At 49.1% G+C, this 14,040-nt stretch overlaps 7 protein-coding genes across 7 annotated transcripts; 4 read left to right on the top strand and 3 right to left on the bottom strand.

The window, feature by feature from the left end:
- Positions 1 to 618: 618 nt before the first annotated feature.
- On the top strand, positions 619 to 1,675 carry N7479_006338 (uncharacterized protein; the record flags this gene model as incomplete). Its single annotated transcript, XM_057254032.1, has 2 exons — positions 619 to 632; positions 685 to 1,675. 2 exons carry the CDS (start codon positions 619 to 621, stop codon positions 1,673 to 1,675), a joined length of 1,005 nt encoding a protein of 334 aa, XP_057107894.1.
- Positions 1,676 to 2,033: 358 nt separating this feature from the next.
- Positions 2,034 to 2,903, bottom strand: N7479_006337 (calmodulin; the record flags this gene model as incomplete). The annotated part of the gene is made up of 6 exons (XM_057254031.1): positions 2,034 to 2,068; positions 2,143 to 2,355; positions 2,411 to 2,536; positions 2,639 to 2,654; positions 2,735 to 2,791; positions 2,901 to 2,903. 6 exons carry the CDS (start codon positions 2,901 to 2,903, stop codon positions 2,034 to 2,036), a joined length of 450 nt encoding a protein of 149 aa, XP_057107893.1.
- Positions 2,904 to 3,999: 1,096 nt separating this feature from the next.
- Positions 4,000 to 5,455, top strand: N7479_006336 (t-SNARE syntaxin TLG2; the record flags this gene model as incomplete). The annotated part of the gene is made up of 4 exons (XM_057254030.1): positions 4,000 to 4,022; positions 4,164 to 4,684; positions 4,787 to 5,130; positions 5,213 to 5,455. 4 exons carry the CDS (start codon positions 4,000 to 4,002, stop codon positions 5,453 to 5,455), a joined length of 1,131 nt encoding a protein of 376 aa, XP_057107892.1.
- Positions 5,456 to 5,888: 433 nt separating this feature from the next.
- N7479_006335 (CTD-interacting domain-containing protein) lies at positions 5,889 to 7,363 on the bottom strand (the record flags this gene model as incomplete). Its single annotated transcript, XM_057254029.1, has 5 exons — positions 5,889 to 6,754; positions 6,809 to 6,950; positions 7,002 to 7,060; positions 7,114 to 7,205; positions 7,266 to 7,363. 5 exons carry the CDS (start codon positions 7,361 to 7,363, stop codon positions 5,889 to 5,891), a joined length of 1,257 nt encoding a protein of 418 aa, XP_057107891.1.
- Positions 7,364 to 7,637: 274 nt separating this feature from the next.
- Positions 7,638 to 8,787, top strand: N7479_006334 (clathrin light chain CLC1; the record flags this gene model as incomplete). The annotated part of the gene is made up of 4 exons (XM_057254028.1): positions 7,638 to 7,866; positions 7,927 to 8,156; positions 8,226 to 8,326; positions 8,436 to 8,787. The coding sequence occupies 4 exons, from the start codon at positions 7,638 to 7,640 to the stop codon at positions 8,785 to 8,787; spliced, it is 912 nt and encodes a 303-aa protein (XP_057107890.1).
- Positions 8,788 to 9,214: 427 nt separating this feature from the next.
- Positions 9,215 to 10,718, bottom strand: N7479_006333 (Hsp90 co-chaperone CDC37; the record flags this gene model as incomplete). Its single annotated transcript, XM_057254027.1, has 2 exons — positions 9,215 to 9,704; positions 9,760 to 10,718. 2 exons carry the CDS (start codon positions 10,716 to 10,718, stop codon positions 9,215 to 9,217), a joined length of 1,449 nt encoding a protein of 482 aa, XP_057107889.1.
- A 481-nt stretch (positions 10,719 to 11,199) lies between these two features.
- On the top strand, positions 11,200 to 13,665 carry mdr2 (ATP-binding cassette permease mdr2; the record flags this gene model as incomplete). Its single annotated transcript, XM_057254026.1, has 3 exons — positions 11,200 to 12,411; positions 12,477 to 13,112; positions 13,165 to 13,665. 3 exons carry the CDS (start codon positions 11,200 to 11,202, stop codon positions 13,663 to 13,665), a joined length of 2,349 nt encoding a protein of 782 aa, XP_057107888.1.
- Positions 13,666 to 14,040: the final 375 nt, after the last annotated feature.

Below are 14,040 nucleotides of genomic sequence, written 5' to 3'. Positions count from 1 at the left end.
GAAAGTTGACCTGTAAGGCTGAAATGTCGAGTCATATCAATATCGAGAACCAAAGAGTCAAAACCTGAAATTGGATATCTTCCTGGTACCTTGCGGTATCATGCAATAAATAAATCAAGAAATAGCAATTATGTATCATTAAACGAAAAAAGATTTGGTTTCACAGTCGAAGTGTTTAGATGTTTGTTGTGTTTGCACCGACAGCTTTCTGGAGAATTGCTGATGTTCTTGACCCCCATACGACCTCGGGAGGAATAGAACAACCTCATATAGATTGTCCAAAGGTACCGGATTCTTGTCATTGTTAGTGCTTATACTGATCAAACTATAGATTGGAAAGCTTTTATCCTGTTTAAGAAACCTCTTTTGACATTCTTCTGGGACTGAACTTGATCATCATTGTTATTGATCGATCTCTATATTATATTGCATGGTCGCCACCTGCTACAGATTCCCTGAACAAATCTCTAGCAGGACCGAAGACGACCGGATAACTCGTCACTGCCAGCTCAAACCATCAATTCACCAATTGTATCCCTCAGCTCAACACTACTGTGCCAATCAGTATCTCTTTCTCGGCGTCTGTCCGGAATATCAGAAGGAAAACAAGCATAAAAAATGCCCATCACAGGGTAAAACACCTCTCCCAATTCAACTAAACCCACCGAACTAACGCTCAGGAAGAGTGTACTTCATCCCCTCAAACCCAAACGCCTCAACGGCCCTCCAAATAGTAACAGAGCGTCTCCGTGCCGCCTTCCCAAATGAAGAACTAACTCCAATCGGTCGCTGGGGCCTGGAACAAAAGCTGCTCCGCGACACTCCAGGCCTGCTTCCTTCCTCATCCTCAAATAAAAAACCCCCAAACCCACGGTATATGCAATTCCTCTCATTAACCCACTACCCAACCCACGGCTTCATCTACACATCGGAGCCTGAGAAACCTGCACCAGAACCAAATCAAAGCCAAAACCAAAGCTCACCAGGCGCTCCCGGCCCTGTCAATGGCATCGCGCCAGACCACTCCCCCTCCCCGCCAATGGTCATGACAACTATTCCTCCCTCATCATACGGGACCCTCTTCCACCATTTCACTTACGCTTGCCAGCCCTTTTGGTGCCACCGACTCACGTTAACTGTCCCGAACGGGATCGTCTACGAGGTTGGTGACTTCCGCGTGCGTCTCGGCGACGTGAGACAGACGTTCCCGACGGCGCGGGTGCGTGGTACGGTTATTGAGATTGAGTGGCGTGGTCCGTCGGTTGTGGAGGCGATCCCTCTAGATCAGGAGGATGGGTCATTTAGTGCTGGTGTTGATGCTGGCGCTGATGGTGATGTGGACGTTGAGACTGCGGGTATCGACCTCGCTAGCTCTGCGATTGAGGAGTCAGATATCGATGCTGAGTATGCGGCAACTGCGTCGCTGATTCGGGAATTTTGGGGGAGACTGGGTGTTGAGGCTCGGGAGGCGATTCTTATTCCGAATGTTGGGATGGAGGTTAAGAATCGACTGAGAAGGTGGAAGAAGGCCGAGTCTGGGGTCGATGCCAAGGTTGATACCATGGTTGATGGGGCTGGCTCTGTGATTGTTGAACGTGCTGAGGAAGATCCTGATCCATGGTCTGGAACGGATGTTGCGAGGCAGTTTATGGAGGTTTTGAGGTTTAATCGATAGATTAGGATTTTGGTATGGGCGGATCGTTACTTCCTATACGCTTGCTACGGTGTTTTTTTTTTTTAGACATTGGCTGGTTAACGAGGTGGTGACATTGAAACAAGCATAGCACCATCAGGGTTATAGGGATATACCCATCATTCCTATATTATGAACACTTGACCCAAAGTACCGCCCAGTCCATTTTATCTGCATTTCAAAGCACACGCTTGATCGTAAATCATCCAAGATGTATAGCCTAGTGAGTATAGACTACAGGAAATCGGTATTGGAAAATTGAAATGGAAGAGAAACATTCTCGTTGGAAAACCGCGACGTCAGCTAACATGGAAAAAGTCGCATTGTGGGAATGCGTCATTTATTTTTGCATCATGAGCTGAACGAACTCGTTGTCTGTGTGAAAATGGAGAGGTTAGCATATGGAGAGGCAAGTGCCGATAGGCTCCAGGATTGTTTCCAAAACATACAGTCGATCCGGCCATCACCATCCTGGTCCGCTTCGCGGATCATCTCGTCCACCTCGTCATCGGTCAGCTTCTCACCGATGGAAGTCATGACGTGGCGCAGCTCGGCGGCGGAAATGAAGCCGTTGTTGTCACGATCGAACACCTTGAACGCCTCGCGGATCTCCTCCTCGGAATCGGTATCCTTCATCTTACGAGCCATCATGGTGAGAAATTCTATCGCATGTCAATAAACGCCTCTCGTGTACATCAGTAGGTAATAGTCAAGTACCTGGGAAGTCAATGGTGCCGTTGTTGTCGGCGTCAACCTCATTGATCATATCCTGCAGTTCAGACTCGGAGGGGTTCTGGCCCAGCGAGCGCATGACGGTGCCAAGCTCCTTGGTGGTGATTTGTCCTATGGATGGGATTGTACGTTAGAATACTTTTTCTCTTGAAATGCGATAACAGAGAACACTGTTGTGGGCTCAACTGAGCCGCCGGGCGCAACCACACGTACCATCGCCATCCTTGTCCTATTTCACAACAAAACAAACTAGCAGTCAGCATATTTTCGACCATCACACATCTTCGATATGTATTTGGAAGCACTCACAAACAGGGAGAAGGCCTCCTTGTACTCAGACACTTGCTCTTCGGTAAGGGAATCAGCCTAGAGGATGCGATGGTCAGTGAGGTTCAAAGGAACAGTGCCCCGCATTGCGGGGGTTTTATTTTCAACAACACAACATGCTGATAAGCTTGGAGGGTCAGGGACATACCATGATGAATGTAGATGGAAAATGCAACAAAGTATGGAGGGGTTAAAATGAGGAAGAGAGTTAAAGGGGAACAGCCTTACGAGAGTTACCAAAATAGCGTGCCTGAGGTGCCCAGTCAGCGTCGTTTCATCTCAGGGCGGTGGGACCCCTCCCAGGGCTGAATGAGCTGAATTGTTTGCCACAATCGACATGTTGACATGTTGATGTGGTGTAATTGTGTATTCTGTGTGTTTTTGTATGTTTTTATTATTTTAACGAGTACATATAGTTCGTATATATAGTTATTTCATGTCTTGATTCTATAGCTCTTTTCAAGTTACTATAGATGCTTCTATTATCTCTCCTTACATCTTGTATCTTGGTGACCATTGTAGATGTACGGAGTAACGAATCGCAAGAAAGCTTGAGCGCGGGGCTCCAGGCCTGCTCCAGGCCTGCTCCAGGGCCATGCTGATAATATGCCGAACAGGGTGTCTGATTGCATGAGGAAGGTCTTGGCTTTTGTTTTTGTTTTCTTTTTATTTCTGCTAATATTTTGTAGAGTTGATGTACTCCGTATACTGCGGGGCCTATAGGATGTATAACCAAGCAGACTTGTATATAAGACATATTATAATGGTCTTTATTGATGAAATACTGTTATTTTTCAGCCTCTTAGCGTTTGAATTTGCACTTAAGACTACCAATTTAGGCAAGTAATATGTACCATGTCGCACTCGGAAATCCGGGGGTGGTCGATGCCACTTTCAATTAAGCACACGACTAAGCCATTTACAGTAATTGGCACTAAACAATGACATGATAGACATAATTCTCTTTTTAGTACTGGAGAATATGTAGGAATCAAGTTGTCTTCACAACTTACCTAGCCATACCAAAATTACCCCATTCCACGTGGACAAAACCACGGATTACATGATGGATACCCGACATACGTGACCCCCTTCCGACATGTGGAGAGCTCCTATCATTCACCTCCTACATCAAGACCTTAAACCACCATTCAATCCCAGCTAACACTCCCATCTGATCATGATTCCTATAATTTCACCAAACCAATAAAAATCCCACTCAACCCGATCCTCCCAACGCCCTCACAATGTGGCGGGATCGCACCAACCTGTATGCAAACCCCATATATCCTACCCTATCCCAAGCGCAACCTGTCAGCGCCGGAAAGACCAGAAAAAGAAAAGAAACGCCACCCATAAAACCCAGAATACAAAGAATAGCAACAACTAACACTCCACCTCCCAAACCCAGCTACCTCTCCTACCGCCAATCCCTAATCCACCATCCAGCCAAAAAGCCGCACTTCACACCAACAAATGGCTTCTCCGATACACCCTCGCACCCCGAGGAAAACAGACGCCTCATATCCGAAACAGACGATGATGGTGACATGGTTATCGAGATGGACCTCCTCCCGCCGCGCTGGGTCGACGTGCAGGAAGAGGTATCCGAGCTATTAGCCGAGATAGCCCAGAACTCCGCTCAGCTTGATAAGCTACACCAGAAACACCTGCTTCCCGGCTTCGGCGATGAGGACTTGCGCAAGCAGGACGAGGGCGTTATCGAGCGCTTGACGCAGGATGTCACACGCTCCTTTCATGATTGCCAGCGCTCTATCATGCGCATCGAGGCTATGGTGAACGAATCTAAGGCGCATGGTGGTGTTACGAGTGGGGAGGAGACTATGGCGAAGAATATTCAGATCTCGCTTGCTGCCAGGGTGCAGGAGGCTAGTGCCAGGTTTAGGAAGAAGCAGAGTACTTATTTGCGAAGTATGAGACCCTTCTCTCTTTTTGTGTCCTTGTTCTCTTCCCACGGCGGAGACGGAATTGGTTGATTCAAATATGCTAATGTGGTGATTTGTTTCTGGGCAGAATTGCGAGATCTCGAAGGTATCGCGACGCCATTCGATAGCGCGCCTACGGCGGCCCAGAACCCATACACGGACCCGTCGATGATGGAATCAGATGCGGACAGATCATTTTCGCAGACGATGTTGCAGCAGACTTCGCAACGGCAGACCGGGCATAATGATGCTGCTATTGCGCAGCGAGAGCGCGAGATCAACGATATCGCCAAGGGGATTATTGAGCTCTCGGATATATTCCGTGAATTGCAGAGCATGATTATCGACCAAGGAACCATGCTGGACCGTATAGATTACAACGTTGAGCGAATGGGCACCGAGGTCAAGGCTGCGGACAAGGAGCTTAAAGTGGTATGTTCCTTCGCCGGCAACTTTTATTCCTCCCTCCCACTTTCTATTATATACTGCTCGAACGAGAAACTGACTCATATAGGCTACGAGTTATCAAAAAAGGACTACCAAGCGTAAGATCATGCTATTACTGCTCTTGATCGTGGTCGGAATGATCATTGTACTGGTTGTGAAACCAAAGCGGAGCAGTTCAGCGCCGCCGCCACCTCCAGAGGACGAATCTTCAAACAATATCCGCTCTGTGTTCGCTTCCCGGGTGCGAAAGCATCAGTTATCGAATCGCTTCGCACGAGATCGGTGGATGGATCCGGATATATTCCGATGACGTTTATCTTTCTGCAAATAGCATTGGTTCCATAGTTAATGTGACCAGAAGGGCAGACATTCCCATTGCATATTGGTGGTTGCTATAGTTGCTATACATAGTTTTATGTTGTAGTTGCAAGTAAAGAGGCACCTAGACCCGACATATATGGAGACGCTAGACAACATGCATGACACTTACACGGGGAAAATTCGGAGAAAATCGGACTACAGGCCTGTGATCAATGCCACATGTTACATACTCGAACTCATACATTAAGTTACTTAATACACGAAAGAAATGATATCCAACATAAGCCGAAACAAGCATGCCCGAGAGGCAGCCGATAGAATAGAAACGACAGGAATATGTAAATCACACCAAACAATGGCAGGCAATGCACATAAATTACCCAAGGTGGCATATGGCCTCGACCAAAATACTTCAAACTCACTTACTGTTGGCCTTGACTGGCAAGCAGGTTAGCCACATCAGCATCTAGGTCGCCAGCTGCAAAAGCCGCGTAGTCCTCCTCGCCATGCGAGATCTTGCGCCTCTTTGCATGGCCATCTGTAGCGATACCGAAGTCATTGCCATGGCCCGGAGAAACAGTTGTAGATTGATCATGGACGGACGTCCCATTGCCTGACTCATGCATTTTGGGGATATCCATGGGGTTCCATTCTGAAGTGTCGTCGTCCGCGTCTTCAGTAAAAGGGCCGCGGCGGAGCTGCTGCTTTTCTAGCTGTGGGGACCCCACCGGCGTAATAGCTTCCACTGGGGGAGGTGTCAAAGCTTCGATTTCTGGGCGGGTGGATGCGTCATCGTGTCCGCTGTTTCCGCCGGGGTTTGTAGAGGACTCTTCACCGGGCAGACCGCGCATAATCGCATCTTCAACCTCGCGCTTCTTGGTATCGACTGAGGCTTTCTTCTGTGAAAGATCAGCACTAAGGGCCTCCTCCTTTGATAGCTCTGCCCGGTTGGTCTGGAGGATCTTCTCAAGTCCGTCGATCAAGACGCGGCGGGACTTGATCACCTCCGAGACGGAGTTCTCTGCGTTGGCGAGCGTCTTCAAGAGTGAACTTAGACGTGCAGCGTGGACGGGCAGTGTAGGCTTCGGGGTCTTAGGATCGTGGAGCTTGTCGAATTCCGAAGTAGCGGTTGTGGCGGAATTGTTGGAGTTGATGACGGCCTTGGTGAGAGCAACCTGCAATGGGTTGAGAGGCTGTAGTTCGGACGGAGTGGATCCCGAAGAAGTGTCCTTGAAGAAGGAGCCTCCGAGGGTTTGCTTCTTGTTTGTAGGACGAGCTTTGTCGAGTTCTACAACATAATCAGTTCGGCTAGTCCCTCTTTATCCCCATTGATCCAACCTACCATCTATACGAGCTTCCACTGCATCCAAAATAGCGCTGTCGAATACATTGCGTTGTCTCCAGACCTCCACCACTCGGCGGATCCTTTGTTGGTATTCACTTGACGAGCCCTTGTAAGCTGCTGATGTAGCATCGACAATTATCTATTGTTCTGTCAGTTTGAGTTGCAATGTCGGACTAGTAAGGAGACGGACCGGGGATAGCGCAATGAGAAAATCATGTTTTCCGCGTACTTTAGATTGCTGGGCCACCTCTGTAGATAGTTAGCGAGCGGAGCGGAGATCAGATGTGGGAGGGCATGTGTACCATTGGCTAGGTAGATCAGGTTGAGTCGCTTGGGAGGCGGCGAGTCGCGAATCTTTTGAAGCCAAATTTGTCCGGTCCGTTCAGCATGACGTCTATAATTACAGGCAAAATAAATTAGCATGTCGCTTTGAGGTTGGAGCCAGCGTCTGTACCTGTGGAACATGACCCATTGCGCAACAGTAACGATGCTCTCCTGGGAGTCATTCAGAGCTGATAGCTTTGCTTTGACGGCGTCATCAGTGAAAGCCATGGTGGCAAAAAAAATAGTAAAACTTGATTTGAACGGTGAACTTTTGAGAAGTGAAATTATCAGATCCTAGAAACGCAAGTCGCCATCACCCGTGGAAGACAAATAGGCAACGAGGAGCAATTGAAGATCACTGGTGAGTTTTAGAGCTGCACTTAAGTTGCAATCAAGTAAAGCCACTTGAACAAGGCCAATCGAATATCAAAACGAAGATCTTAACTCTCAATCCTCTTCATCACAGGTGAAGTTGAAGTGGTATGTACCCCAAGCTTGAAACATGGATAAGCTTACCGCCCCGGAAGCGGCAGAACAACGGGGCTCCGAGCCCGCCCCGGCCACACCTGTCAACACTACTTCCTATAACCATCAACTTCCTGGCCCTTTGAGTACTTCTCCTCACAACCATCTCCTTGATTTAAACTTCTTTATTGAATCATACAACACTCAAAGCCAATTCATTCCCAGCATGGCCGACCGTTTCCCTTCCCTAGAGGACTTCTCTGAGGGTTTGCTCAACCCACCTTACTTGGTCTCCTTACGCCGGAGCTAACATGAGCCGCATTTAGGCCAAACTGAAGTAGCCGCCCCCCAGGGTACCACCGAGGACGATTTCCTTGCCCGTGAGCGCGCTGCACTCGGTGAAGATGCCGACCAATTCGCTACTTCCCAAGACCACGTTGCCAGTGGCCAGAATGTAGGCGCGGACGACCTACTTGGCGCAGACGATGAGCCTGTCGAGGAGATTAGTCAATTTGAATCATCATTCCCCTCCGTAGCGACACAGAACCAGAATGAGGTATGAATTGGCTATTGGATACATAGTGGTGAATATACGGTATGCTGACCAGGGGTTACATCTATGCAGCGCGTTGCTCCCGGTGGCACAATCACCGGCTCCGGCTCACCCTTCCCCCGCACCGGATATCAGAGCGCCCAGGAACCCGAGGATGAGGGTGATGCTGTTCGGTGAGTACAATCTCAAATTCTGGGAGACGGGGCGCATAGCCTTTGTGATCCGCATTCATCTCGTTTCGGCCCGGATTCCCTAAGCTAACTTCTGTATGTCAATTCTCAGCGAATGGCGCGAGAAGCGCGATGCTGAGATTGCTCGCCGTGCAGAGGTTTCCACAGAAAAGAAAGCCGCCACCGTCAAGAAGGCACAGGAGGATATTGATGACTTCTACGTTTCTTACAACAACAAGGCCGATAAGAACCGCTCCCACGCCCGCGCTGAGGCCGAGCAGTTCCTCGCCAACCGAGAGGACACCTCTGCCGGTGGCACCAGCTGGGAGCGCATTGCTAAGCTGGTTGATGTTTCGGGCAAGGGCTCCGCGGGCGGTGCCAGCGGCTCCGGAAAGGAGCGTTTCCGCGAATTGCTGATCGACCTCCGAAAAGACCAGGACGCTCCCGGCTCAACCGGAGTTTAGGTGGTTTGCTTTAGCGCGTGGGGGATAGAAGATTCGGGAGTCCGGGGTTAAGAAGTGATATTCACAAGTTTCCCACATTTACTCATATGATATGGCTTTTTCTACATCCCCCTCTTCGCATTATTTGGTAGCCTGATCGTGATCTGGCAGCTATGTCTCTTGTTCTCTTATTTTTATTTTACTCTATGCAGCGAAGTCTCTAGGGGGGTTTTGTAAATTAGTATCCCACTCAAATTGATAGCATCGTTAATACCACCGGTTTCCTTCTTCGGTCGATTGGCCTTGATCAGGTATCTTTATGATAGACCAAATAGTAGAATGAACAATACAAATGTACAACAATCTTGGACGTAGTTGGTGACCTGTTCTCGGATCAAGAGAAATAAATGCATACTCAATTCATATCATCGTCGCTTTTTGCATATCCTTAGTCAAGCTCGGTAATGTCACCACCGGGCTCACCAACTTCCTGCTTTCCCTCTTCTTCCAACTCCTTCAGTTTCTTCTGGCCCTCTGCTGTCGTGGCATCCACGATTCCTTCTTCCAAGCTGAGCATGCCACCATTGCCCAATCGCTCTACAACGACTTCTGCCTCCTCGACGGACATCTTACCCAGAACCTTGTTGACTTCGTCTAGGGACTCAGTTGCCAGTGCCTTTTGTAAGTCTGCAGGGAAAGCCTCGAAGATCTTGCGCGCCTCAATCTCGGTGGGGTCTTCGCTGTTGGCGGCGGGAATGTTGATGGTGATCTTGGTGTTTGGGTCGACGGCATGCAGCTGGATTTGCTCTACACCCGCAGGATCGTTGGATGCCGAACCATCCTTGCTGAGTTCAGCGGAGCGGGTTTTGATACGATTGTAAGTTTCATTGACATCATTAAGGAACAGGGTTGATGCGCGGTGATCCTTGGTAGTGATGCTGGACGGTTTTTTGTTAGCTATTGAGTGGGAAAGGGCTAGGAGGAATAACATACCGAGTGAAGAACAGCTGGATGCCGTCACGACCAAGCGAGCGGCAATATTGCAGAAGCAGTCCTTGGTGCACGCACTGGCGAGCATAGTCATCTTGGCCCTTGAGCTGACTGTTGAATGCCTCAACAAGTAGACCGTCGGTCTCTCTCTCGGCGACAATGTCCGGGTTCTCTGAGATAAACTGCAGATAGGCCTTGTAATCTCCAGTCTTGAGCTGGGCAAACTTCTTTGCTAGCGGACTAATCTCGATATCGGCAGGGTCGTCGTCATCGCCTTCATCATCGGCCTTGGCGGCGGAGCTTCCCGCACCAGGGTTCAGGAGCTCAACGGAGCTCTGCTTTGTTTTGACAGCCGCCTTCTCCTTCTCAACGGTCTTGGGCACATGGGATTGGTTGAAACCTTCATGTAGCTTATCACTGGTGATCTTAGCGCCCTCCTCTTTCTCGAGTTGCGCAAGCTTTGCAAATAATTCCTTCTGAAGTGCTTGGATCTTTTCCAAGTGTCCATTCACGCCTTGAATGTAGGCCTTGAAGAGGTTCTCAGGCTTAGAATCGCCAATTTCATTCTTCACCTGATCCACCAGTGAACTTATCATCTGGGAAAACTTGGGTTGTTCCGCCTCGTGTGTGTATACTCCCTCCGGTGGGGCAGGGGCCTGGTCTTCGGCGGGGTTGCTTGCGAACTCCATAATTGTCGTGAAAATAAACTCATCGGGGGAAGCAGATGAGTCTTCGTGCTTCTTGAGAGATTCGAGAAGTGTATCGATGCGCGACAGCAATCCATCATTGATAATGCGCTCGTACTTCAGGGTTTTGATTTCATGGCGACGCTGTTCTCGTTGCTGGTGAATCTGGGCCTGCTTTGCTCGGATGAAAGAGCGTTTATCAACATTGGGATGAACTTCGATGTCCGAGTCATCAGACAGCTCTAAGGCGTCCCATTTGCTGTAGTCAAGCACCATCTTGTCTGACAGGGAATGTGTAGGGTAGGTATGAGGTGGGGTGTATTAGCGGTAGAGAAAATAGGTGGGAAACAAAAATTTGCGGCGATCCTGATGCAGATAATGATGCAGCAATTTCAGTAATATTCTTTGAAGCGATTCAACCCAGTGAAATTCAGAATGAATACAGCTTCTGAAGCCAGAACAGACGAAGTATCCAGAGCTCTCGACCGGCTTCCACAGGCGGTAAATCAGGGCAAAATCATGAGCGGTCGATCAAGGCAAAATCGGCCCCGAAAACCGCTTTGCCGATGGCCGTAGGCGTCGGACAAAGCTCTAGATACATCCGCTCTCAATTCATTGCACGTTTCAAGGAGCTGAATGTGTGCCATGTGATGTGCTCAACTTGAATATCCCGTTCAGATATGTCATGTCGAGGTCTTATTCGGTGACCTCATTGTAACTCCGTTCCGTTTCGCGCCTCATCCGATCCAACTCCGAGATGCGCGGTGGTAGGCTGCCGGTGTCTCTGGCCTTGGGCGTCAGCCCACGGCAGGCTTTGAGATCATATAGCTCCTTTACTCATGATCTACTTTCCAAAACGATATCACCCACTGTCTCTTCTGGCGACCGCAATGTGTTGAACCGTCTCTATTCAACCGCCTCGGGCGCACTTCGGGATGGTGCCAACCCCCTCTTACTTCAAAACAACAGCTTCAAATATACCCCTTCTACATCTCTAATTGTCTCTCAAGCACGTCTTCTATGTTCGACTCCTCAGCTTCTCCAAGCGAAGCCACCTGTGACCTCAACAAACCCAACTACTCGGTCAGCCCCGGAACCAAAAGAAGAGGAGGAGGACAAGGGCTTTGAATTGTCCGAGCGAGCAGCCCAGGCAGCGCAGGTCAACATGAGTGCCAGATTGGCCAAGGATGGCGCATCGGGGAAAAAGTCCGGATTTGCAGAAATCTGGCGGCTTCTGAAGATCGCGCGCCCCGAATCCAAGGCCCTCAGTTTCGCCTTCTTTTTCCTTCTAATCTCCTCGTCGATCACAATGGCAGTTCCCTTCTCCATTGGTAAAATCATAGACTCTGCGACCAAGAGTGTAGCCGAAGGAGGCGGAGAATTGTTCGGCATGAGCATGCCCATGTTTTACACTGCTCTCGGTGGAATTCTACTTCTCGGTGCTGGTGCAAACTACGGGCGCATCATAATCCTTCGAATTGTTGGTGAGCGAATCGTTGCCCGGCTACGCTCCAAGCTTTTCCGTCAGACCTTCGTGCAAGATGCTGAGTTCTTTGATGCCAACCGGGTCGGTGATTTGATCTCGCGCCTTAGCTCCGACACTATCATTGTTGGAAAGAGTATCACGCAGAACTTGTCCGATGGCCTACGAGCTGCTGTTAGCGGTGCAGCTGGGTTCAGTCTGATGGCCTATACTAGTGCAAAGCTGTCCATGATCTTGCTTGTGTTGCTTCCTCCAATTGGCCTCGGCGCGCTCTTTTACGGTCGAGCCATCAGGAACCTCAGTCGCAAAATCCAAAAGAACCTAGGAACGTTGACTAAGATTGCGGAAGAGCGCCTAGGCAACGTCAAGACCAGTCAGTCGTTTGCCGGTGAAGTTATCGAAGTCAACCGGTACAACAAACAAGTCCGCAAGATCTTCGAGCTTGGCAAAAAAGAGTCTCTGATTAGCGCAACCTTCTTCAGCTCGGTGAGTCGGCAGTCTCCATTCTTTTGGGCTTTCTCTTTCTGCGATTTTGACTGACTTCTTACTAGACTGGTTTGATGGGTAATATGACCATTTTGACCTTGCTGTATGTTGGCGGTGGGATGGTTCAGTCAGGTGCTATCAGCATCGGAGAGTTGACTTCATTTTTAATGTACACTGCTTATGCAGGCTCCAGCATGTTCGGCCTCTCGAGCTTCTATTCAGAGCTTATGAAAGGTGTGGGTGCGGCGAGTCGACTCTTTGAGCTGCAAGATCGTCAACCCACGATTCATCCAACGAAGGGTCTCAAAGTTGAAACTGCGCGTGGACCCATCCGATTTGAGAATGTCACGTTCAGCTACCCTACCCGTCCTGCTGTGAAGATCTTCCAAGAATTGAACTTCGAGATCCCGCAAGGAACCAACGTTGCCATCGTTGGGGCATCTGGTGGAGGCAAGTCTACCATTGCATCCATTTTGCTCCGCTTCTATAGCCCCAATGAGGGTCGGGTCTTGATCAACGGGAAAGATATCAAAGAAATGAACGCCAAGTCCCTTCGCAGAAAGATTGGCGTGGTTTCCCAGGAGCCTGTACTCTTCTCTGGAACAATCGCCGAAAACATATCCTACGGTATGCCTCGGGCAACACGCTCGGAGATCATTGCCGCTGCACGCAAAGCCAACTGTCAATTCATCAGCGACTTCGTAAGTCTGCCAAGCAGCTATCATTTCCATGAACCTAGCTAACCTAATACAGCCTGATGGGCTCGATACTCACGTTGGAGCTCGTGGAGCTCAGCTGTCCGGTGGTCAGAAGCAGCGCATTGCCATTGCTCGTGCCCTTATCAAGGAGCCTGATATTCTGATTCTTGATGAAGCCACTTCCGCCCTCGATGCCGAATCTGAGACCCTTGTCAACAGTGCATTGGCCGCTCTTCTTCGTGGAAACAACACGACAATTAGCATTGCTCATCGTCTTTCCACTATAAAGCGCTCTGATACGATCATTGTCCTTGGCAACGACGGCAAAGTGGCCGAGCAAGGCTCCTACGATGAGCTCAGCTCAAACCCGGATGGCACCTTTACAAAGCTCATGGAATGGCAAATGAGTGGCGGCGAAACAACGCCCCCACCCCTTCCGGGCAAGCCTATTGAGGTAGATCAGCTCTGGGAGCTCCAGAAGGAGGAGTCGGAGTCTGAGCTAGAGGAAGAGGAACTAGAGGAAGTAGAGGAGACAACCTCCCCGAAGAAGGACTAATCGTACTCCACACCTCGTCCACTCCCGACCATACCCTAACACTACCATCTCATTACGATATCTGATCATTCTTGTCGAATTTTCTTTGTTGAAATACATGTTTCCTCATCTACACTCACCTCTCACGGTCCTCTCTTCTCATCTCCCATACACATCCTGCATGTTGTATCTTGTGATAGACTCTAAGTCGGCAGCGACTGTACATATTCTGATAGCAATATTATTATTGAGTCCTAATTTGGTTGGTCTGTTGTTATCATCTCTGTTCTGGCATGATAGAAAGAAAAGAAAAGAAAGGAAAAGAAATTCTAACATCTCATCTCAGCCTGTTTTTCCTGGCACAACTTTTATTTTTTTATATTTCTCAGAAAGGTT

This window comes from Penicillium vulpinum, assembly GCF_028829585.1.
Source record: "Penicillium vulpinum strain IBT 29486 chromosome Unknown utg000003l_segment0_segment0, whole genome shotgun sequence".
Taxonomy (NCBI): Eukaryota; Fungi; Ascomycota; class Eurotiomycetes; order Eurotiales; family Aspergillaceae; genus Penicillium; species Penicillium vulpinum.
This window is presented reverse-complemented; position numbering and strand designations above follow the sequence as displayed.